Genomic DNA, 23,592 nt, shown 5'->3' with positions numbered 1-23,592 from the left:
TGAGCTGTTATACAAATAAATATATATATTTTTCATTTAAAAATTAGCTTCTAAAAACAATTCCTCTTCCTTCTGGCCAGGATGTTCCAGCTGTGATCAACTTAATGGAATGCATGTTAATCAAACTAATAACAAAACAAAAAGTGTACAACTATCAGCATTAACACTGAAGGTTCGGTTGGAGTTATCACAGGGAAGGGAAAGATAAATGTAAACAGAAATGCACTGTGATTGTGTCAATGAAGTCAGTTATCCAGCTTTTTATTAAAAAACTAACCGACCACATTGACTATGTTCCCTCGGAGTCTATTCCACAGGGGTGTGTGTGTGTGTGTGTGTGTGTGTGTGTGTGTGTGTGTGTGTGTGTGTGTCACACAGACGTTCCTGACCTGTACACACATGACTTTGTCTCCTGGCTGTGCCGAGCCGCTTGGTGAATAATCCCCATCTTGCCGAGACTGCTGCCTGCCACGGGTTTTACCGACAGTAACCGGGTTGACTGCCTCCAGGTGGGACGGGTTGGGCAGCACGCTGACATGCAGAGGCTGGTCCAAGCCGAAGTCCAGGTCCAGGGAGGATGTAAGATGAGACAAGACGTCTCCAATGGCTGGGGAATTTTCCGGAAACTCGCTCAACCCACGCATTTTACGAAACATCAACTGGAAATAAATTCAAAAAGATTTTTCAGCACCCAATATAATGGAGCAGGTACATTGCCAACGGAAACCCAACCAAATTTAGTGTGATGCTGCATTTAGAGGCATGGAGTTTAGAATACAAAACAGGAAATTCTACATCATAAATAGTAAACATTACAGTAGTAAGTTGTTTGGCAGTAATTATAACTTATCAAGGAAATAATGCATAATTTGCAACAAACATATATTCCTCCAGGGCATAAAAACCCAAAAGGAAAGGTGACCCAACCATGGCTAACAAAAGAAATTAAAGCGAGTATGAAGTCAAAGGAGGAAGCTTATAAAGTTGCCAGAAAAAGCGGTCAGCCTGAGGATTGGGATCTTTTTAGAAATCAGCAAAGGGGGACCAAGAAATTGATAAAGGGAAAATGGAATATGAGCACAAACTAGCGGGAAATATAAAAACGGATTGTAAAAGCTTCTATAGGTATGTGAAAAGGAAAAGACTGGCGAAGGTAAATGTAGGTCCTTTACAGTCAGAGACGGGAGAATTTATAATGGGGAATGAGGAAATGGCAGAGAAATTAAATAAATACTTTGTTTCTGTCTTCACGGAGGAAGACACAAAAAACCTCCCAGAAATACGAGAAAACCAAGGGTGTGGCGAAAATGAGAACTTAAAGAAATTATTATTAGTAAAAAACAGTACAGGAAACTTTCTGGAATCTGGCACTGACGGGACCGAGCTGGTGCCGTTAGATCAAAACTGCCATATAAACCAGCGCTAATGTTAAAACATAGAGCTTTTCAGCTCCGTGTGAATCAACAAACCCTGTTGCTTAGCAACAGCTTCAAAACAGTCGGCTGCAGCTGCAAGCGTCTCTAGCTGAAGCTGTTGCTTAGCTACAGACCTTGCAGAGCCTGACTGGGAAAAAAAAAGCAACGAGAAGTAAAAAAACTTAGAGAAAACGGCTCCTGAATTTTGCCGGTAGATAGAGCTTTCCGGACTTTTAACCTCCGGTTAAACGAAAGTTTCCTGTACTAGCAAAATTAATGGGACTAAAAGTCGATAAATCCCAAGGACTGGATGACCTACATCCTAGGGTTTTTAAAGAGGTGGTCATTGGGATAGTGGACGCATTGGTTGTCATCTTCCAAAATTCTATAGATTCTGGAACGGTTCCTGCAGATTGGAGGATAGCAAATGTAACCCCGCTATTTAAGAAAGGAGGGAGAGAGAAAACGGGGAACTACAGACCTGTTAGCCTCACATCAGTAGTTGGGAACATGCTGGAATCTATTATAAAGGATGCAATAACTGGGCACTTAGAAACTAATAGTAAGATTGGGCAGAGTCAACATGGATTTATGAAAGGGAAATCCTGTTTGACAAACCTATTGGAGTTCTTTGAGGATGTAACTAGTGGAGTAGACAAAGGGGAACCGGTAGATGTGGTGTATCTGGATTTTCAGAAGGCCTTCGATAAAGTCCCACACAAGAGGTTGGTGAACAAAATTAGGGCACATGGAATTGGGGGTAATATACTAGCATGGATTGAGAATTGGTTAACAGATAGAAAACAAAGAGTAGGGATAAACAGGTCTTTTTCAGGATGGCAGGCTGTGACTAGTGGGGTACTGCAAGGATCGGTGCTTGGGCCCCAGCTATTCACAATTTATATCAATGATTTGGACGAGGGGACTAAATGTAACATTTCCAAATTTGTTGATGATACAAAGCTAGGTGGCAGTGTCAGTTGTAAAGAGGCTTCAAGGGGATCTTAACAGGCTCAGTGAGTGGGCGAGAACATGGCAGATGGAACATAATGTGGATAAATGTGAAGTTATCCACTTTGGTAGAAAAAACAGAAAGGCAGAGTATTTCCTAAATGGTGAAAGATTGGGGAATGCAGATGCTCAAAGGGACCTGGGTGTCCTTGTACATGAGTCACTGAAAGTGAATGTGCAGGTGCAGCAAACCATTAGGAAGGCAAATGGTATGCTGGCCTTCATTACAAGAGGATTTGAGTACAGGGGTAAAGAAGTCTTACTCCAATTATATAGGGCCTTGGTGAGACCACACCTGGAGTACTGTGTACAATTTTAGTCTCCTTACCTAAGGAAGGATATACTTGCCATAGAGGGAGTGCAACGAAGGTTCATTAGATTGATTCCTGGGATGGCGGGACTGTCGTATGAGAAGAAATTGAGTAAACTAGGTCTGTATTCTCTTGAATTCAGAAGAATGAGAGGGGATCTCATTGAAGCATACAAAATTATTACAGGGCTTGATAGGGTGGATGCTGGGAGAATGTTTCCGTTGGCTGGGGAGTCTAGAACCAGGGGCCACAGCCTCAGGATAAAGGGTCGGCCATTCAGGGCTGAGATGAGAAGAAATTTCTTCACACAGAGGGTGGTGAATCTTTGGAATTCTCTACCCCAGAGGGCTGTGGAGGCTCAGTCATTGGGTATATTCAAAACAGAAATTGATAGATTTCTGACCAGTAAGGGCATCAAGGGATATGGCGATAGGGCCGGTGAATGGAATTGAGGCAGAAGATCAGCCATGATCTCATTGAATGGCGGAGCAGGCTCGAGGGGCCGAATGGCCGACTCCTGCTCCTATTTCTTATGTTCTTATCACGTCATAAAAAATTCACTTCCACCTGAATCCACCAGCACTAACTTTTTCTGCCGAGTTTAGTGGGTAACGAGTGGGTAAGTACAGCAACTTCACGCCCTTACATGGATTTCAATGCCGTGTCTATCGGCGCGATTCTGTTATCGCGCAGCCTGTGGACGAGCAGGGTAAATCAGACAGCAACGTCCAATTTCCACGTTTAACTGCGCACGTGCGGACTCCGGAAGTTGCTGTCCGATTTACTCCATAATAACGGTGAGCGCGGATGGCCTCGCTGTTATTCACAACGCAAAAATGCAGGCCAATATCCCCCGCTGGAAGGGCAAATGCTTGGCTGTGATGCCCCTCAGTCAAATTCACCATCCAGGTTCACAAATGAGCAACGACTGCTGGGGTGAGGTGCCAAAATGTTCACACCCCCCCCTATAGATTTGTATACCAGCAAGGAGCCAATGCCTCCTGGACAGGAGAGAAAGTTGGAAAGAGAAATTTAAAAAAACACAAGTAATGTTAAAGCATCTCAACACCAGAATTCAGAACCACTCAAACTAAGCACATTGTAACATAGGAAGGTTGTGGGTTCAAGTCCCACTCCAGAGACTTGAGCAGAAAAATCTAGGCTGACACTCCAGTGCAGTGCTGAGGGAGCGCTGCACTGTCGGAGGTGCCGTCTTTCAGATGAGACATTAAACCGAGGCTCCGTCTGCTCTCTCAGGTGGATGTAAAAGATCTCATGGCACTATTTCAAAGAAGAGCAGGGGAGTTCTCCCCAGTGTCCTGGGGCCAATATTTATCCCTCAATCAACATCACAAACAGATGATCTGGTCATTATCACATTGCTGTTTGTGGGAGCTTGCTGTTTGTAAATTGGCTGCCACGTTTCCTACATTACAACAGTGACTACACTTCAAAAAGTACTTCATTGGCCGTAAAGCGCTTTGGGACATCCTGAGGTCATGAAAAGAGCTATAGGAATACAAGTCTTTCTTTCTTTCTTTATGGTAAGCTGACTGAACATTCTAACTTTGCCCTCTTGTTGTCGTGCAAAAGTAAAAGGGTGTGAACAAGGATACTTACATCTGAAAACACTAGTGCCAAATAATCCGTGTGTACCTGAATGCTGCTTTAACAGTTTGTAGCCGCCCTGCACATACTTTAGTCGCGCCACAGTCTGATTTTACAGATCACAACATTTTACCCAAGCCTATTTCACACATTCCAATCCTATCTTTCGGGCTTTTTCCGATTATGGTTCTAACCTCAGGTGGAAATTGCAGGAGTCCAGTCAGCAGGTTCAGTCGCCCCCGGTGAGGCATTCCCAGCAACACGTCAGTCACCCCATTGAATGCCGCCATTTGGAACAATTCATGGAAGAACCCCATCATGCTTTCCGCTCCCTCGCCGCCATAACGCTTCACAGTGGAAAATTTAGTGGCCAAGAAATGGTCAAATTCCTGGTGAATAAACACAAGTCATTAGTTAGCCTAGTTACTGTAATTACATGTCCCACCCACAACATAACAACAATTTGCATTTATATAGCGCCTTTAACGTAGTAAAATGTCTCAAGGCGCTTCACAGGAGCGATTATCAAAACAAAATTTGACACCGAGCTACATAAGGAGATAGTAGGGCAGATAACCAAAGGCTTGGTCAAAGAGGTAGATTTTAAGGAGCGTCTTAAAGGAGGAAAGAGAGGCGGAGAAGTTTAGGGAGGGAATTCTAGAGCTTAGGGCCTCGGCAGCTGAAGGCACGGCCGCCAGTGGTGGAGCGGTTAAAAATCAGGGTTGCTCAAGAGGCCAGAATTAGAGGAGCGCAGATATCTCGGGGGGGGTTGTGGGGCTGGAGGAGGATACAGAGATAGGGAGGGGCGAGGCCATGGAGGGATTTGAACATGAGGATGAGAATTTTTAAATCGAGGCGTTGCTCAACCGGGAGCCAATGGAGGTCAGCGAGCACAGCGGGTGATTGGTGAACAGGACTTGGTGTGAGTTAGGACACGGGCAGCAGAGTTTTGGATGAGCTTAAGTTTATGGAGGGTAGAACGTGGGAGGCCGGCCAGGAGTGCGTTGGAATCGGGAACACACAAAAAGAGATGTGTTAAATTGTTAAAACAAATAAAACACATCCAGGGAACAAAATCATAACCAATTCTAGTGTTATTAGTAAGAGGCTGACTAGGTAAATTATTTTTAGTGAAGTTGCACGAGAAGTCTCCTCAATGGAACAAACACTTTAGGAAGGATGTGAAAGCCTTTGAGGGTGCAGAGGAGATTTACCAGAATGGTTCCAGGGATGGGGGATCTTAGCTACAAGGACAGGTTGGAGAAGCTGGATTTGTTTTCATTAGAGCAAAGGAGGTTGAGGGGTGATTTGATAGAGGTGTACAAGATTATGACAGGTTTGGATCGGCTAGACGGGGAAAGGCTGTTCCCACAAATTGACAGTACAAGGACTAGGGGACACAGATTTAAGGTTTTGGGCAAGAGATACAGGGAGGACGCGAGGGAAAACTTTTTTACGCAGCCAGTGGTGAGGACCTGGAACTCGCTGCCGACGGAAGTGGTGGAAGCGGAGACACTCAGGGGGAGAAATTGGGTGAGTAGCGCCACCTGTTAGCGCCTAAAGAGGCAGTCAGTGGCTGTAATGCCACTGGCTGCGCCTCCTGCGATATTCAGCAGGGGCGCTAATGGTGGCGTTAGCCTTTTGCGCTGCGCCGCAACCGATGACATCATCGGTGTGCACAGCGCCCCATTCGCGCCCCGATCGCGATATTTGGTAGCGAACGCCGCTATAGCGCCGTTCGCTACCCGCGCCCGGTTCACGGGGCCTTGCTGCGCCGGCAGAGGCGCAAGTTAAGGTGGAGGTGCGGGGCGGCCGCTTTTTCGGCGGCCGCCTGCCAGCACCTCCGTCCCCGGCCTCCTGGTCCCCCCCCGCGGCATTGCCGGCTGTTTCCCGAGAGCCCGGCACTTCTCCTTGGTGCCGGGCTCTTTTGCCGGCACTCGCGATCAGGGCTCGCGCTGTTGCAGGCCCCTCCCCCTTAACAGTGGGAGGAAGGCCTGCAGTACCGCAGTGTGCCGTGCCGCAGCGTGTGGCGCTGCGGCACGTAGCGCTGCAAAATTCACTTTCAGCGCCCTAAGAGGGACGCGGAGTGCCTCGAGCCGCGCCCCGTCCCCCTCTAGGGGCACTTCAACTGAATTTGCGGCGATCGCTAATGCGGCGATCGCGGCGCAAATTCCAGCACCCAGGCAAACTTTGCACCGCTTGGGCGCCTCAGTCCAATTTCTAGGCCTCAATGTTTTCAAGGGGAGACTGGATAGGTACTTGAGGGAAATAAACTTGCAGGGCTACGGGGATAGAGCGGGGGAATGGGACTGACTGGATTGCTCTACAGAGAGCCGGCACGGACTCGATGGGCCAAATGGCCTCCTTCTGTGCCGTTATGACTATGATTCTGTCCATCAGGACGATTCCACCAACAGATCGTGTATAATTTGTATCGTCAAGGGCTCAACCCAACTAGCATCTGAGTAAGGTGAACGATGATGTGGAAAACTTTGAAGAGAAGCTCTGTGAAATTTTTCTCTCTCCTAAAAAAGGTAAAAACTCCAATATATCAGCGTAACAGATTGAACCCTGACCGTTCACAGATGGTATTTCCACAGTCCCAACATTATGCTCCAGATTTGATTATCTGTGTCTATACCACACATCTATCAGTGTGTGTTCAGGCAAGAGAGTGGAATATCTACTAATCCAACTCCAGGTTTAGCAATGTTATACTTATATATACCCTCTAGTCCTGGGTCACAGTCTGAAAACAGTCAGCTGAGAAGAAAGAAAGAAAGAAAGAAAGAAAGAAAGAAAGAAAGAGAGAGACAGAAAGAGAGAGAGACAGAAAGAGAGAGAGACAGAGAGAGAGAGAAAGAGAGAGAGACAGAAAGAGAGAGACAGAGAGAGACAGAAAGAGAGAGACAGAAAGAGAGAGACAGAAAGAGAGAGACAGAAAGAGAGAGACAGAAAGAGAGAGACAGAGAGAGAGAGAGACAGAAAGAGAGAGAGAGACAGAGAGATCGATTGATCACCGAACGTCTCAAAGCACTTTACAGCCAATGAAGTACTTTTTGAAGTGCAGTCGCTGTTGTAATGTGGGAAACGCGGCAGCCAATTTGCGCACAGCAAGCTCCCACAAACAGCAATGTGATAATGACCAGATAATCTGTTTTTTGTTATGTTGATTGGGGAATAAATATTGGCCCCGGACAGCGAGTTAACACATTGTCCTTTCACATCCTGGAACTGGGTTCAGCCTGCTGGGATGGGACACCTCTCTTTGTCCACCCTAAATATCCCATCCGAAATAAGCGTGAGGGAGTCTCATCTCAAGTCGGTCCCGTGGATTTAGACCCTGTGCATAAATTAGCCACAATTTGGCAATCTCACCCCGAGGAGCTGTTAAGGGTGACTGCTGTAGAAGGTGGAAAGAGTCACACTGGCGCAGTTTGGGTGCCCTGTCGATGTTGGGGTTAAGAAAGGTTGTTGGGGTTAAGAAAGGTTGTTGGGGGAAACAAATTCCCCATCAGTGACATCACTTGCCTTGACAAGCACCGTTCATAGAATCATAGGTCGGGATTTCCCCTACCTCGGCGGGTCTGTGGCGGGTCCCGACCCCGCTGCTGGCTCCAACCCGTTCTGTGAAATGAGTTTCCCGATTGGACTCGTTAAGCCCCGCCCGGCACGTTTCCCGGCCAATTAGAGGAAGCGGGTCTAGTGACATCATTTGATGACACGTCATCAGCTGGTTTCCTTACAGGGACCATGGCCAACTTTATTTTGACAGTTGTGCTGTCAGTGTTCTACAGCATTGAGGTGCTGCAAACACTGACAATCACTGCACAAAGGCACAGGGCTGCACCCAGGTTCTCCCATGACTCCCTCCATATGCTTATGGAGTGAATCACAGCACACAGGGAAGTTCTCTTCCCTTCCAGCCTTTATTTTCAACATTTTGCATTCTTGGACAGTTTTGTGTGCACCTTTGGAAGTGGTTTAGTGAGCTGCAGTGAATGGTGAGACATAACGGTGCCCCTGGAATGGTGAGGAGTGTGAAAGGAATGGCTTGGGTATTGTAGGGATGCTTTATGGTGTTGGTGTGGGGTGATGCCAAGCTGGCGCATCATGTGGCAGCCAGGGTGTGCAGCGTCAAGTGAAGTAAATCTGGCCATGGTGAGGCCATCCCTGGCCTCCCGGGCAGCAATGTGGTTGGGTGCTGATGCCCTGTGTCCTGTGCAGCATTAGGTGATTGTGGAGAAGGTTGGTATTGTTGTTGGTGCTGCTGGTGTGCCTGGTGCTGCTGGTGTTGGGCTGAACGTGGTGGGATTCTGAGGACCAAAGTGAGAGAGTATAAAGGGCATCCATGCTGAAGGAATAGAGGGCAGGTGAAGTAGAGATGACAGAAGTGATCTGTCAATGGTGAGAGAGGTAATGAGGTCAAACTGGATGGAGATAGTGTAAAGACTTGCAGCATTCTGAATCTGTTGTAAAAATGCAGTGAGGAAGAGTTTGTGGTTGAGGGAAGATACCTCTAAGGTGGGAGCTTTTACTGTACATTTGAAGCTATCAACTCAACAGCTGATTCAATGGCCACTGAACTCCCGCCTCAGCTTGACAGACATGGTCTACGACCAGCGTGGACCCACTAGGCGAGCACGTAAAATCAAAAGGTGAGCTCAAATGTATTATTAATGATCTCTAAACATGGTCATAATGACATGAATTGGGTCGCCCGCCACTGCCTTTCGGGTCTGCTCAGCGCTGACAGACCCAACATCGGGGAAAGGCGCGTGGCGGCAGGTTCAGAGCGGGTTCCCAACATAAAAAACACTTTCCCACCTGACCCGCCACCGATCACGCCTGCTGATCCTGCACCCCCAACCCGGAAAATCTCAGCCATAGAAATTTACAGCACAGATGGAGGCCATTTGGCCCATTGTGTCTGGGCTGTTAGAAAGACAATGGAGTAAATTCAGCTTTAACCTGGAGCTAGTTTAGTAGATATCCCACTCTCTTGCCTGAACACACGGTGATAGATGTATGGTATTGACCCATCAAAAGCCAGAAAGACACAGATAATCAAATGTCTTCTGGAGCATAATTTACCCTCCAACTTGACAATACTGAAAGAGCTCGCAGTGCAGTAGCGTACAAAAAGGAAGCAGAAAAAGGGAATAAAAAGCAACAAGCTGAGTACATTCAGAAAGGAACAATCTACAAAACTGATTTGAAAACGAATGAAGTTTATGTTCTGCCCTGTAACCCAGCAGAGGCAGTGAGCAACCAACCCACGTGCCCTTGTGACGAAGGGTATCTGCCTGAAACATTAACCTGCTGATTCTCTTCTGGAGACGCCGACAGTCCCCCTTGGCTTGTGCCTCCACTACTATTGTGGAGCAGGGGACGGCGAGGGGCTGGCGACGGTATTTACAGGCGCACTGAAGAGCCAAACTGGGATTAATGTGTCATGATAATTGCCAACATACAACCTTGCCAATTAGGAATGCTTACAACGTATTCAGTTCATTTTTGTTTCTTTCAAATCCTTTTCAATTGTAGAATGACTTTGCTCGAGGAATATAGGCGGGGGGGAGAAGAGATATTCCCTTTCTTCAGAACACTCTTACGATACTGCTGCAAATAGTGAACAGGAGGAAAGTTTCTCCCAAAGTTATTATCCAAGACTATTTTCATTCCACTATATTTGCACTGTTCAAATTAAAGGTTGTAAAATTTCAGAAAGAACTGAAATATCAATTTTCAAATGATTTTTTGTGATGACCCAGTAAAGTGAACTAGAATGTATTTTACTAGTCCAAGTTCCTAACAGAAAATACCAGGCAGGTTGGGGCAGGGGTGGTTGGGGCGGGGGGGGGGGGGGGGGCGGGGGCGGGGGGGTAGAAGACTCAAATCAAATCGCTGGGTCAAAAATGCTGGAACTCCCTCCTTAACAGCACTGTGGGAGCACCTTCACCACACGGACTGCAGCGGTTCAAGAAGGCGGCTCACCACCACCTTCTCAAGGGCAATTAGGGATGGGCAATAAATGCTGGGCCTTGCCAGCGACGCCCACATCCCAGGAACGAATAAAAAAAAATCTGCCACTTAACTTACATAAATCACTTTATTATTCAATCTTTATTTTATTTAACCTTATTAACTTCCACTTCCAATGGCAACTACTCCTCTTCTCCCATCCTCCATTCAGTTAGAACACTTCTCCATTAGGCCTATATTCTCTAGAGTTTAGAAGAGTGAGAGGTGATCTCATTGAAACATACAAAATTCTTCCAGGGCTTGACAGGGTAGATGCAGGGAGGATGTTTCCCCTGGCTGGGGAGTCTAGAACCAGGGGTCACAGTCTCAGAATAAGGGGTCGGCCATTTAAGACTGAGATGAGGAGAAATTTCTTCACTCAGAGGGTGGTGAATCTTTGGAATTCTCTACCCCAGAGGGCTGTGGATGCTCATTCATTGGGTATATTCAAGACAGAGATCAATAGATTTTTGAATATTAAGGGAATCAAGGGATATGGGGATCGGGCGAGAAAGTGGAGATGAGGTAGAAGATCAGCCATGATCTTATTGAATGGTGGAGCAGGCTCGAGGGGGCCGAATGGCCGACTCCTGCTCCTAATTCTTATGTTAATCTTACCTGAGACTCCAGCATCAATTTTGCTAAATGCCTTTTCTCTTCTTGGGTTAGAGTTTCTTGCTTGGCTTGTTCAAACCTTTGAGCAAACCATTCCCTCTCTGCCATGGTCTCCAGCTGGCTAATCTCAACAGATATGTGCCCACAGTAAGTCTGGTCCAGGTAAGCCAACACCTCTTCCAGGGTGGCTTCCTCCTTCAACAAGTTCAACATTCCTGGAAAGTAATTTAATATCAGCCTTCAGTACTGATTTTGTTGTCTTTCAAAAAAAAAACAATTCTACCCTCACCCCTCCACCTCTGCATTGTCCACTTTCACTTTGCTATCACGGGTTGCCCCATTGGAAAAGAAGTTTTGCATGTTTGCCATGAGATTCTCTACAGCTGGAATTGATAGTCACAGGCCTTCTGACTGGGACCTTAGCCCCATTAATGGGAAGCAGGAAGCACTGCATTACTAGGAAGTAGTGAGCAGGGGGGGAACAATTCTCACCCGTTTTCTCTTTTTCACTGAAAGTGTTTTGGTTACAATACATATCACAATATACAATGTGCAAGCAGCAGTACACACGGCACATTGTTCGTGAGTGAGATTTGCTGAGGTTCTGGTCAGTCCCTGGTGGAGTCCATGATGTCAGGGAGTGTGGCAGTCAGTGGGTACTGCCATGCTTGCCCACACTCAGTCTGGGAGGTTTTTATTGTACCACTTGTCACATCTGTTTCCTAACGAAACGCTCTCCTATTAAAGGGTTAACCAGTTCACTCCCACCAAAAAGGACAAACACGGCTCCAAGTCTTTGCAGTTTCCTCTCTACCAGTTGACTAGATGTGAACTCACTACAAGACATACAAATCAAGGAGAGATAGAGAGGGATAGAGAGAGAAAAAGAGAGATATATAGAGAGTGTATATTAAATGGTTGTCATGTTGATGTGCCTTAAAAGTCCATATAAAAACCTGTAGCTGTCTTATCCTGACCGCACAAGTTAAATAAATGTCCAATACCAGACAAAGGTAATTGGGTGGTTTAAAACTGACACTGTTACAAATGGATGTGTTATATTTCATAAAAGTACTACTGTGTGTGTAATATGGAAACCTAGAGATTGGATTGATAGAAAGGAGTAGATTTTTCTTTACCCCACCCCCCTCCCTGGAGCCAGGGCAGCAGTAGGAGCACGAGCGCTCTTCATGTCCTCGAGTTGAAGCAGGAAAAGTCTCATTCATCGTTGCGACCCTGACCAGAAACTCATGTGCGTGGTCATCACTTAAGAGGGTTGGGGTTGGCTGTGCTGTTGTCTCCCTGACTGAATAGCCGGCCCAAATTGACCATTCAGGCTCACCACAAATGGACAACAGCCAGCTCCTGACATCCATAAATGCACAAACTAATAGTCAATACTTTCAGGAAGGGAGCAAGTTGAGGAGAAATTCCCTCCATGCTTACTGCATATATTAATGTGGATAAGCCTGTACAGCAGTGTATTATAGAACTTCAGATATTACTATTGTTGCCATGTTTATATAAATACAATTGCATCAGAACCAGTCGGTTTTATAATCAACATGGATTTACAAAAGGTAAATCGTGCTTGACTAATCTACTGGAATTTTTTGAGGATGTAACTAGTAAAATAGATAAGGGAGAACCAGTGGATGTGGTGCATTTGGACTTTCAGAAGGCTTTCGATAAGGTCCTGCATAAGAGATTAGCGTGTAAAGTTAAGGCACATGGGATTGGGGGCAAGGTATTGACTTGGATAGAGAACTGGTTGGCAGACAGAAAGCAAAGAGTTGGAATAAACGGATCTTTTTCCGAGCGGCAGGCAGTGACTAGTGGGGTACCGCAGGGATCGGTCCTTGGACCCCAGCTATTCACAATATATATTAATGATCTAGACAAGGGAACTAGATGTAATATCTCCAAATTTGCAGACGACACAAAGCTGGGTGGGCGTGTGTGCTGTGAGGAGGATGCCGAGAAACTCCAGGATGATTTGGACAGGTTGGGTGATTGGGCAAAAGCATGGCAGATGCAATATAACGTGGATAAATGTGAGGTTATCCACTTTGGTGGCAAAAACAGGAAGGCAGATTATTATCTGAATGGCAATAGATTGGGAGAAGGGGAAGTGCAACGAGACCTGGGTGTCCTTGTGCACCAGTCGCTGAAGGTAAGCATGCAGGTGCAGCAGGCGGTTAAGGCGGCAAATGGTGTGTTGGCCTTCGTAGCGAGAGGGTTCGAGTACAGGAACAAGGATGTCTTGCTGCAGTTGTACAGGGCCTTGGTGAGACCACACCTTAGTATTGTGTGCAGTTTTGGTCGCCTTATCTGAGGAAGGATGTTCTTGCCATGGAGGGAGTGCAGCGAAGATTCACCAGGCTGATACCTGGGATGGCAGGAATGACGTACGAGGAGAGATTGTGTCGATTGGGCTTATACTCACTGGAGTTTAGAAGAATGAGAGGGGATCTCATTGAAACTTATAAAATTCTGACAGGACTAGACAGACTAGATGCAGGAAGGATGTTCCCGATGGTCGGGGAGTCCAGAACCAGGGGTCATAGTCTAAGGATAAGGGGTAAGCCATTTAGGACAGAGATGAGGAGGAATTTCTTCACCCAGAGAGTGGTGAACCTGTGGAATTCTCTACCACAGAAGGCAGTAGAGGCCAATTCATTAAATATATTCAAGAAGGAGTTGGATATATTTCTTAAGGCTAAAGGGATCAAGGGGTATTGGGAGAAAGCAGGGACAGGGTACTGAATTTGGATGATCAGCCATGATCGCATTGAATGACGGAGCAGGCTCGAGGGGCCAAATAGCCTACTCCTGCTCCTATCTTCTATGTTTCTATATGTTTAAACCTCGGCATACAGACAGTTGCTTGCTCAATGGGAGCGACCACAATTTAAAACTTTTTTTTAATATAAAAAGAACCGTTTCATGTTTTCCTCTTTCCTTTGCAAGTTCCAAAACAGGAAGGAGCACTCCTCACATACGCAGAAATCACTGAAGGTTCACTTCCTCAGTCACAGTTCTATTTTTTTTCCTCCCAAGAAAGGGGGGGGGGGGGGGGGGGGGGAGTTCCTGCAAGGCGTTCCCTCTCCTCTCCTGAAGACACAGATCACTTTTTGCGCTGCAGATCCACAGACATCCGACAGCCTCCAATGCCTCGCCCAAGTAGTCATTATTCATACACGCGCCTCAAGAGTGAACGTTGGCAGGCTGTCCAACTGCACGGAGTTTCATTCGCTGACCTCAGTCAATGCCCTTACACAAGCACTTCCAGCAAGGGGGGGGGGGGGGGGGGTGCTGGATCGCGATCAGGAGCAGGAATCTCTGACCCCTAGGGTGCTAAACCATTTGTAGCCCCTGTACTGCCTCCCTGTCTGAGCTCAGCAACTGCAGTACAGATCAAGGATTGAAGCTGGGACCTTCTTTGGACTGTCTAGTTTAAGCACAGAATAAACTAGTCGAGCCTTTGTGTGGGGGTGGGGGGGCTTTGTCCTCAGTGTCCACAATTTATTTGCAACAGAAAGGGGCAGAGAAACAACTTGCCTCAAACACTGCCCTATAACATAACCAGCAGCTAGGACGTGTGCAACAGCAGCCTGGGGTTTTTTTAATTCATTTTTATGGGATGTGGGTGTCGCTGGCAAGGCCAGCATTTATTGCCCATCCCTAATTGCCCTTGAGAAGGTGGTGGTGAGCCGCCTTCTTGAACCGCTGCAGTCCGTGTGGTGAAGGTGCTCCCACAGCGCTGTTAGGGAGTGAGTTCCATGATTTTGACCCAGCGACGATTAAGGATCGGCGATATATTTCTAAGTCAGGACGGTGTGTGACTTGGAGGGGAACTTGGAGGTGGTGATGTTCCCATGCACCTGCTGCCCTTGTCCTTCTAGGTGGAAGAGGTCGCGGGTTTGGGAGGTGCTGCCGAAGAAGCCTTGTCGAGTTGCTGCAGTGCATCTTGTAGATGGTACAGGATGCAGCTGGTGGTGGAGGGAGTGGATGTTTAAGGTGGTGGATGGGGTGCCAATTAAGCGGGCTGCTTTGTCCTGGGTGGTGTCGAGCTTCTCGAGTGTTGTTGGAGCTGCACTCATCCAGGCAAGTGGAGAGTATTCCATCACACTCCTGACTTGTGCCTTGTAGATGGTGGAAAGGCTTTGGGGAGTCGGGAGGTGAGACACTCGCCACAGAATACCCAGCCTCTGACCTGCTCTTGATGTTGATAACGGACGACTGAGGTAACCAGCCTCTGACCTGCTCTTGATGTTGATAACGGACGACTGAGGTAACGGACACAGAAGATCAACCATCCACAATATTGCAGTTTGGTGCACTGGCATCAATGTTCCCTTTAAACTGTGCAGCCAGCTCACGGCTTTTGAAGGGAAACATTTGCAGCACATGCTCGGAATTTTAAATGGGCCCAATAGCCCATTAAAGGAGCTGTGCGGCCCAAAACTACATTGGAGGGAACACTGAGTAGCTCACTGTACCACTCGGCATAGTTACAGTTTCAAAGATAACGAGATGGATTGTGATCAATTTTTGCGATTGAGTTAATGCCTTTTGCACTGTCCAGTTGTCTAGTAGCGTCCTCAGTAGTAAGAACTTATTCTTCCATTAGGCCGAGAAGGATATAGGTTCTCAGAAACCTGCCCCGAGTCTTTGCTCAATGCCGCTCTACAACACGATTGGAGCACATGGATCAGCATAGGATGGCTTGCCCTTATATCTTTTTCTATGCTTTTTGTTAAAAGCCCATCATTCTCTAGTCAGTGATTGGGTACAATGAAACTTCCGTGTCTGAGAACGAGTCATAAACAGAATAAGAACACAAGTCACTGGACTTGAATATAGGGGGTATGATTAAGAAGTTTGCAGATGATACTAAAATCGGCTGTGTGGTGGATACTGAAGAAGGAAGCTGTAGACTGCAGGAAGATATCAATAAATTGGTCAGGTGGGCAGAACAGTGGCAAATGGAATTCAATCTGGAGAAGTGTGAGGTAATGCATTTGGGGAGGGCTAACAAGGAAAGGGAATACACATTAAATGGTAGGACACTGAGTAGTGTAGAGGAACAAAGGGACCTTGGAGTGCATGTCCACAGATCCCTGAAGGTAGCAGGCCAAGTAGATAAGGTGGTTTAGGCAGCATACGGAATGCTTGCCTTTATTAGCCATGGCATAGAATACAAGAGCAGGGGGGGTTATGCTTCGACTGTATAAAACACTAGTTAGGCCTCAGCTAGAGTACTGCGTGCAGTTCTGGTCACCACATTACAGGAAAGATGTGATTGCACTAGAGAGGGTACAGAGGAGATTTACAAGGATGTTGCCAGGAATAGAGAATCTTAGCTATGAGGAAAGACTGGGTAGACTAATTTGTTTTCCTTGGAACAGAGGAGACTGAGGTGAGACCTTATTGAGGTGTATAAAATTATGAGGGGCATAGATAAAGTGGATAGAAAGGACCAATTTCCCTTAGCAGAGGGGTCAAAAACCAGGGGGCACAGATTTAAAGTAATTGGGGTAAGGTTTAGAGGGGATTTGAGGGGAAATTTCTTCACCCAGAGGGTGGTGGGGGTCTGGAACTCACTGCCTGAAAGGGTGGTAGAGGCAGGAACCCTAACCACATTTAAAAAGTACTTGGATGTGCACTTGGGATGCTCTAACCTGCAGGGCTACGGACCAAGAGCTGGGAAGTGGGATTAGGCTGGATAGCTCTTTGTTGGCCGGCTCGGACACGATGGGCCTAAATGGCCTCCTTCCGTGCTGTAACTTTCTATGATTCTATGAAGTCTAAGGTGAGAAACGGCCATTCAGCTCATCAAAGTCATCCCTCTCGTATTCCAATTTCCCCAGTTCAGTTTAGGATCCAAGTAACGTCAGTGACTCCACTACCTTACCTGATAGATTACTGCTCTTTGAGCTAAGAATGTTTTTTTTTCCTTCTAAAGAATGGGATTAAATTTACCTTTCACTAATCTAAACTTCACGTCCTCTTGTCCTGGTTCACCTTGAAGTAATATTTTAGGTTAATTTTCTCCGTACCATTTAATACTTTAAGGGTCTTGACTTGAATCTTGCCATTCATGTAGAAATGACTTATGAAATAATACTGGGCGGCCTGCTGGTGGCGCTGTCCAGGGAGAGTATAAATACTCAGGCACGGGCCCAGCTTGCTCAGGACGATTTTGTAAACAGGAACTAGTGAAGGACAACTAGACCTCCATGTTGTGAAACAGTTGATTAAAGCTTTGTTTAACGCTTAGACCAAGTGCCTAGTAGTTTTCTTATGTCAGGCCTCACTGAGGTTTTTTTTTAAAAATTCGTTCCTGGGATCTGGGCGTCGTTGGCGAGGCTGGCATTTATTGTCCACCCCTCGTTGCCCTCGAGAAGGTGGTGGTGAGCCGCCCTCTGGAACCGCTGCAGTCCATGTGGTGAAGTAGCTCCCACCGTGCTGTTAGGGAGAGAAGCCGGTGCCTGGGTCGATGCCGGGCGATCCGTCCGGTTATATTCTTATTATTGGTACCCCCATAATCATCTTTCTAGATTGTATAGACCAAGCTCCTCTAATCTTGCCTCATAATTCATCCACTTTACATGAGTTCTGTCATGGATCTTACCATTTATGAAGAAATGACTCATGAAATAACACTGGGCGGCCAGCTGGTGGCGCCGTCCAAGGAGTATAAATACTCGGGCGTGGGCCCAGCTTGCCCAGGACATTTTTGCAACCAGGAACTAGTGAAGTAACTAGAATTTCATGGTTGTGAAACAGTTGATTAAAGCCTTGTTTTATACTCAAATCAAGTGCTTAGTAGTTTTCTTACGTCAAGTTCTTTCTTACTCTTTACTCCACACATTCTCCAAGTCGTGTATTTCCTTTCTGAAATGTGGCAACCAGAATTGTACACAGTACTTTGATCATATACCCATATTCCATGATTCCCTGAAAGTGTGTCTGTAAAACACTATATTCACCATCAGCAGTTGTGTCCAGTCTTAGGGGAAAAACACGTGTTGTAGGAGTCTACGTACTCCTAACAAAATATACTGAACTCGGAGAGGTTCAACAGAAAAGGTTTAATTGTTGAGACCACATGTTGAACACAAAAATGGCGTCAGAGACTACACCAAGTCCGACTGTCTTTCATCAGTCCACAGCTTCGACTGCCCCTCCCCCGCTATGGGCTTAACTATGTTGCAGATCGAGTTTCTTAAAGGTGTGATCCTTCTTAAAGGCATGACGCCTGATTTATAGTCTACGGACCGAAAAGCGGATTGTGTCCTTTCTGTGATCGGTACACCACAGTGTAAAATATCACGCTCCTGCAATCTCTGCCACAACCAGGTGGAAACAGCGGGAAATTCTAATTTCTTCGAACAAAACTAGTCAGTCCATTTACTGAAGCAGACTCACCTTTTGTGTGGAACAGATCGTGACCCTGAAGTGCTTCAGTTAAGACCTGGATTTCGGGAATCATCTCGCGCACATCTTGACACAATGGGTTGATTTTAGCTGCTTTGTGGCCATGTTCGCGATAAGCTGTCACCAGCCGCACTAAACCATGGTCAACTGGAAAATAAAAAGACAACGTACTGAATATCTGGAGGTTTAACGAGTAATAATGCAGGAGGAACAGTTTGTCCATATGTTCAAAATCACCAACAACGATGAGTCAGCCTACAGGGAGGAGGTCCAGCATCTCGTGAAGTGGTGCGCCGATAACAACCTGGCCCTTAACACCAAGAAAACCAAAGAAATCATTGTGGACTTCAGGAAGTCGAAAGGCGGAAGTCACACCCCCATCCACATCAATGGGGCTGTGGTGGAAAGGGTGGACAGCTTTAAGTTCCTCGGAGTCCACATCACGGAAGACCTCTCCTGGTCCCTCAACACCTCCTCTCTGGTGAAGAAGGCCCAGCAGCGCCTATATTTCCTAAGGAGGCTGAAGGGATGTAACCTGTCACCCCTGATCCTCTCTAACTTTTACCGCTGCACAATAGAGAGCATCCTGACAAACTGTATCACAGTATGGTATGGCAGCTGTAGCTACTATGACCGGAAAGCCCTGCAGCGGGTAGTCAAAACTGCCCAACGCATTACCGGCACCCGGCTACCGACCATTGAGCACATATACCAGAAACGCTGTCTACGGAGGTCACGGTCCATCATCAAAGACCCTACCCACCCCAGCCACAGTCTGTTCGCCCTCCTGCCATCTGGGAGACGCTACAGATGCATTCGCACCCGTACGACCAGATTTAGGAACAGCTTCTTTCCCAGGGCTGTCATCCTACTGAACTCCACAAATAAACTCTAAAGCCTGCACATCTGCCAATGCACTTTATTATGGTTATATTTATGTTAGTATACTACAAGCCAAATGTATGTTGAATGTTTAAATGTCTTAATCCAAATGTACACTCTCGGGAGCCGCAAGCCTACATTTCGTTGTACTGCACTTGTGCACTAACAATGACAATAAAAGTTGATTTGATTTTGATTTGATTTGAATACAATAGCAAAACACTGCGGATGCTGGAAATCTGAAATAACAACAGAAATTGCTGGAAACACTCAGCAGGTCAGGCAGCATCGAGGAGAGAGAAACAGAGTTAACGCTTTGGGTCGAACCCGTCGTCAGAACCGGAAAAGGATAGGGAAGAGAGATTTTTAAGCAGGGGCATGGAGGAGGGGAGGAAAGAACAAAGGGAAGGTCTGTGATAGGATGGAAGGCAGACTTGGCAGATACCTGATCAAACACGAGAAGGGAAGCAGAAAGCAATGAAGATGAACAAGGGTTCGACCCGAAACGTTAACTCTGTTTCTCTCTCCTCGATGCTGCCTGGCCTGCTGTTTGTTCAAAATCAATGTTTCTTTAATTTTTTTGATTAATGCAGCAGTTTTAGCAGAGATCTTACGTATAAATAGGAATTTGTAAAATGGCCATACATTGTATTGCTAAACACCTCCATTCTGTCCGCAATTGCGACCCTGAGATCACTTACCACTTGAATTCTCTGACCGTATCCTTCGACACTGTTCCAGTGAAGCTCAATGCAAGCTTGAGGAACAGCACCTTATCTTTCTACTCGGCGCTTTGCAGTCATCCGGCCTTCATTTTTTTATTCATTCACGAGATGTGGGCATCGCTGGCGAGGACAGCATTTATTGCCCATCCCTAATTGCCCTCGAGGAGGTGGTGGTGAGCCGCCCTCTTGAACCGCTGCAGTCCGTGTGGTGAAGGTGCTCCCACAGTGCTGTTGGGGAGGGAGTTCCAGGATTTTGGCACAGCGACGATGAAGGCGTGTCCCGTGCCGAGGTCGATGCTGGGTGGTCTGCCCGGTTTTATTCTTAGTATACTTCTTTGTAGCGGTTTGGTACAACTGAGTGTCTCGCTCAGCCATTTCAGAGGGCAGTTAAGAGCCAACCACATTGCTGTGGGTCTGGAGTCACATATAGGCCAGACCAGGTAAGGACGGCAGATTTCCTTCCCTAAAGGGCATTAGTGAACCAGATGGGTTTTTACGACAATCTGCTAGTTTCATGGTCACCATTACTGATACTAGCTTTTTATTCCAGATTTAATTAATTAACTAATCTTCATATTGACTTCAACGACTTCAGACCTTAACCACAGCTCCCATTTCATCTCCAACAGTAGGATGAGTGAACGAGTGTTTCCATGGATGGGGCAGGGAGCACCATCTGTACACCACCTGTAGGGTAAGCAGCACCCCTGATGCTGACTTGCCAGACACCTGGGTCACTGAAACCTTCTCCACTTGGCCAGGTTTGCATGCTCCACCTCAGCTTACCTCCTTTAATGATTCACACATGCTCCAGGTCTCGTATATGTCTTTTATCTCCCTTATTACACCTCCTTTTATCTTATACTATTATCATTTCTGTCAGTTATCCATCTCATCACTTTTCAGAATCTTTTCTGATGACTTCAGAGATTTGAGCACAAAAATCCAGGCTGACACTCCCAGTGTAGTGCTGAGGGAGTGCTGCACTGTCGGAGGTGCCGTCTTTTGGATGAGACGTAAAACCGAGTTCTCGCCGGCTCTCTCAGGTGGGCGTAAAAGATCCCACGGCACTATTTCGAAGAGGAGCAGGGGAGTTATCCCCGATGTCCTGGGGCCAATATTAATCCTCAATCATCATCACTAAGACAGATTATCTGGTCATTATCACATTGCTGTTTGCGGGAGCTTGCTGTGCGCAAATTGCCGCGTTTCCTACATTACAACAGTGACTACACTTCAAAAAGTACTTCATTGGCTGTAAAGCGCTTTGGGATGTCCAGAGGTCATGAAAGGCGCTATAGAAATGCAAGTCTTTCTTGCTTCCCTCGCTCTGTTCCTTCTTATAAGCTGTTCATGTTACATCTTTTCGTTCTGGTGAAGGGCTCTGCCAGAAACATTAACTTATCACTTCTCTCCACCGGTGCGGTGCCGACTTGCTGAGTGTTTCCAACATTTTCTGGTTTTTGTTTATGATTCATTGATGCTTCTCGGGGTAGGGAACCTGGCCTACATGTGGCTCCAGTCCACACTCTGTGGTTGGCTCTTGGTGCCCTCGGTGAAACTAGGGATGGACAAGAAATGTGGGCTTGTCCAAATAGTCTTGTCCAAAATAGAGGCTACAGCACCGATAGGCCCAACTGGTCTACGCCAGTGTTTATACTCCACAAGAGCCTCCTCCCACTCTAATTACTTCTTCCCATTCTGCCTCCATTCCCTTCTCCCTCATGTATCAATCCTCACCTTAAATGCATCAACGCTCTCTGGTTCAACCACTCCCTGTGGCAGCGAGTTCCACATTCTCAACGCTCTCTGTGTAAAGATATTCCTCCTAAATCATTTATCGGATCTGTTGGTGACTGTCTGTTATTTATGCCCCCTTGTTCTGGACTCACCCACAAGTGGAAACAGATTCTCCACATCCACCCTATTGAACGCCATCATTATTTTAAAGACCTCTATCTTCTCTTTTCCAGAGAAAAGAGCCCCAGCCTCCTCAATATTCCCCGATAGTTACATCCTCTCAATTCTGGTAACATCCTTGTAAATCTTTTCTCTGGTGCTTCAATATCCTTTTTGTAGTATGGAGACCAGAACTGCACGCACGACTCCAAGTGTGGTCTAACCAAGGTTCGATATAAATTTAACATTACCTCCCTCCTTTTGTGTTCTATTCCTCTAGAAATGAACCCCAGTATTTTCTTTGCACACTTTAAGGCCTCATCAACTATTGATGCTACTTTTAGTGATGTATGTATCTGTATCACCAGATCTCTTTGCCATTCTACCCTATTTAATGTCTTACCTTCCAATGAATAAGTGACCTCCTTATTTCTCCTTCCAAAATGAACCAGCTCACACTTCGCAACGTATTGAATTTCATTTGCTATTTATCTGTCAGTTCCGAGTCCAAATCATCTATGGATACGAACAATAGCGGTCCCGGCACAGATCCCTGCGGGAAACCACTTCCCACTTTCTGCCAGTCTGAGAAACCGGCCAAAGCACCTACCCTCTGTTTTGCAGACATCTTTCAATCCATTCTGCTACCTAGCCCCTGACCGCACACGCCCTCACCTTTGCCATGTTTCTCTTATGCGGCACCTTATCGAAGGCCTTCTCAGGGTAAGGGGTCGGCCATTTAGGACTGAGATGAGGAGAAATTTCTTCACTCAGAGGGTTGTGAATCTTTGGAATTCTCTACCTCAAAGTGCTGTAGTTGAATATATTCAAGGCTGAGATAGATAGACTTTTGGATACTAAGGGAATCAAAGGATATGGGGATGGGGTGGGAAAGTGGAGTTGAGGTAGAAGATCAGCTTATTGAATGGCGGAGCAGGCTCGAGGGGCCATAAGGCCTGCTCCTATTCCTTATGTATCTGAAAGTCCATGTATACTACATCCACTGCATTGTCCTTGTCTACTCTGTTATTTCTTCAAAGAATTCAATAAGGTTGGTTAACCATGACCTTCCTTGTAGAAATCCATGCTGACTGTATTTTATTATCTTCTCCTTCTCTAAGAACATAAGAAATAGGAGCAGGAATAGGCCACTTGGCCCCTCGAGCCTGCTCCACCATTCAATAAGATCATGGCTGATCTTGGGCTCAAAGCCACTTTCCTGCCCGCTCCCCATAACCCTTCACTCCCTTATCTTGTAAAAATCTATCTATCTCCACCTTAAATGTATTTAATGACCCAGCCTCCACGGCTCTCTGGGGTAGAGAATTCTACAGATTTACGACCCTCAGAGAAGAAATGTTACGTCCGTGTGTAATTGAGACACATAGAAACATAGAGATAGGAACAGGAGTAGGCCATTCGGCCCTTCGAGCCTGCTCCGCCATTCAATGAGATCATGGCTGATCTTCGTCTGAGATCATAGCTGATCTTACCAGTTCAGTACCCCGTCCCCGCCTTTTCTCCGTAACCCTTAATCCCCTTAGCCTTCAGAAATATATCCAATTCTCTCTTGAAAATATTTATTGAATTAGCCTTCACAGCCCTCTGTGGCAGGGAATTCCACAGGCTCACCACTCTGAGTGAAGAAATTTTTCCTCA

The 23,592-nt window shown here is 46.4% G+C and overlaps 1 protein-coding gene across 1 annotated transcript in view; it reads right to left on the bottom strand.

The window, feature by feature from the left end:
- dhtkd1 (dehydrogenase E1 and transketolase domain containing 1) overlaps positions 1–23,592 on the bottom strand; it is an 89,734-nt gene that overhangs the window by 47,418 nt on the left and 18,724 nt on the right. Inside the window, exons 2-5 of the mRNA XM_086010781.1 lie at positions 18,419–18,574; positions 10,988–11,199; positions 4,540–4,734; positions 390–659 (exon numbers count right to left, since the gene is read on the bottom strand). Coding sequence (XP_085866907.1) covers positions 390–659; positions 4,540–4,734; positions 10,988–11,199; positions 18,419–18,574 — 833 coding nt within the window. The remainder of the gene's footprint in view (positions 1–389; positions 660–4,539; positions 4,735–10,987; positions 11,200–18,418; positions 18,575–23,592) is intronic.

The sequence above is a fragment of the Somniosus microcephalus genome, chromosome 17, assembly GCF_052327205.1.
Source record: "Somniosus microcephalus isolate GS21.2 chromosome 17, FLI_Smic_1.0, whole genome shotgun sequence".
Lineage (NCBI taxonomy): Eukaryota > Metazoa > Chordata > Chondrichthyes > Squaliformes > Somniosidae > Somniosus > Somniosus microcephalus.
The sequence above is the reverse complement of the archived record's forward strand: the minus strand, read 5'-3'. Positions and strand labels throughout refer to the sequence as shown.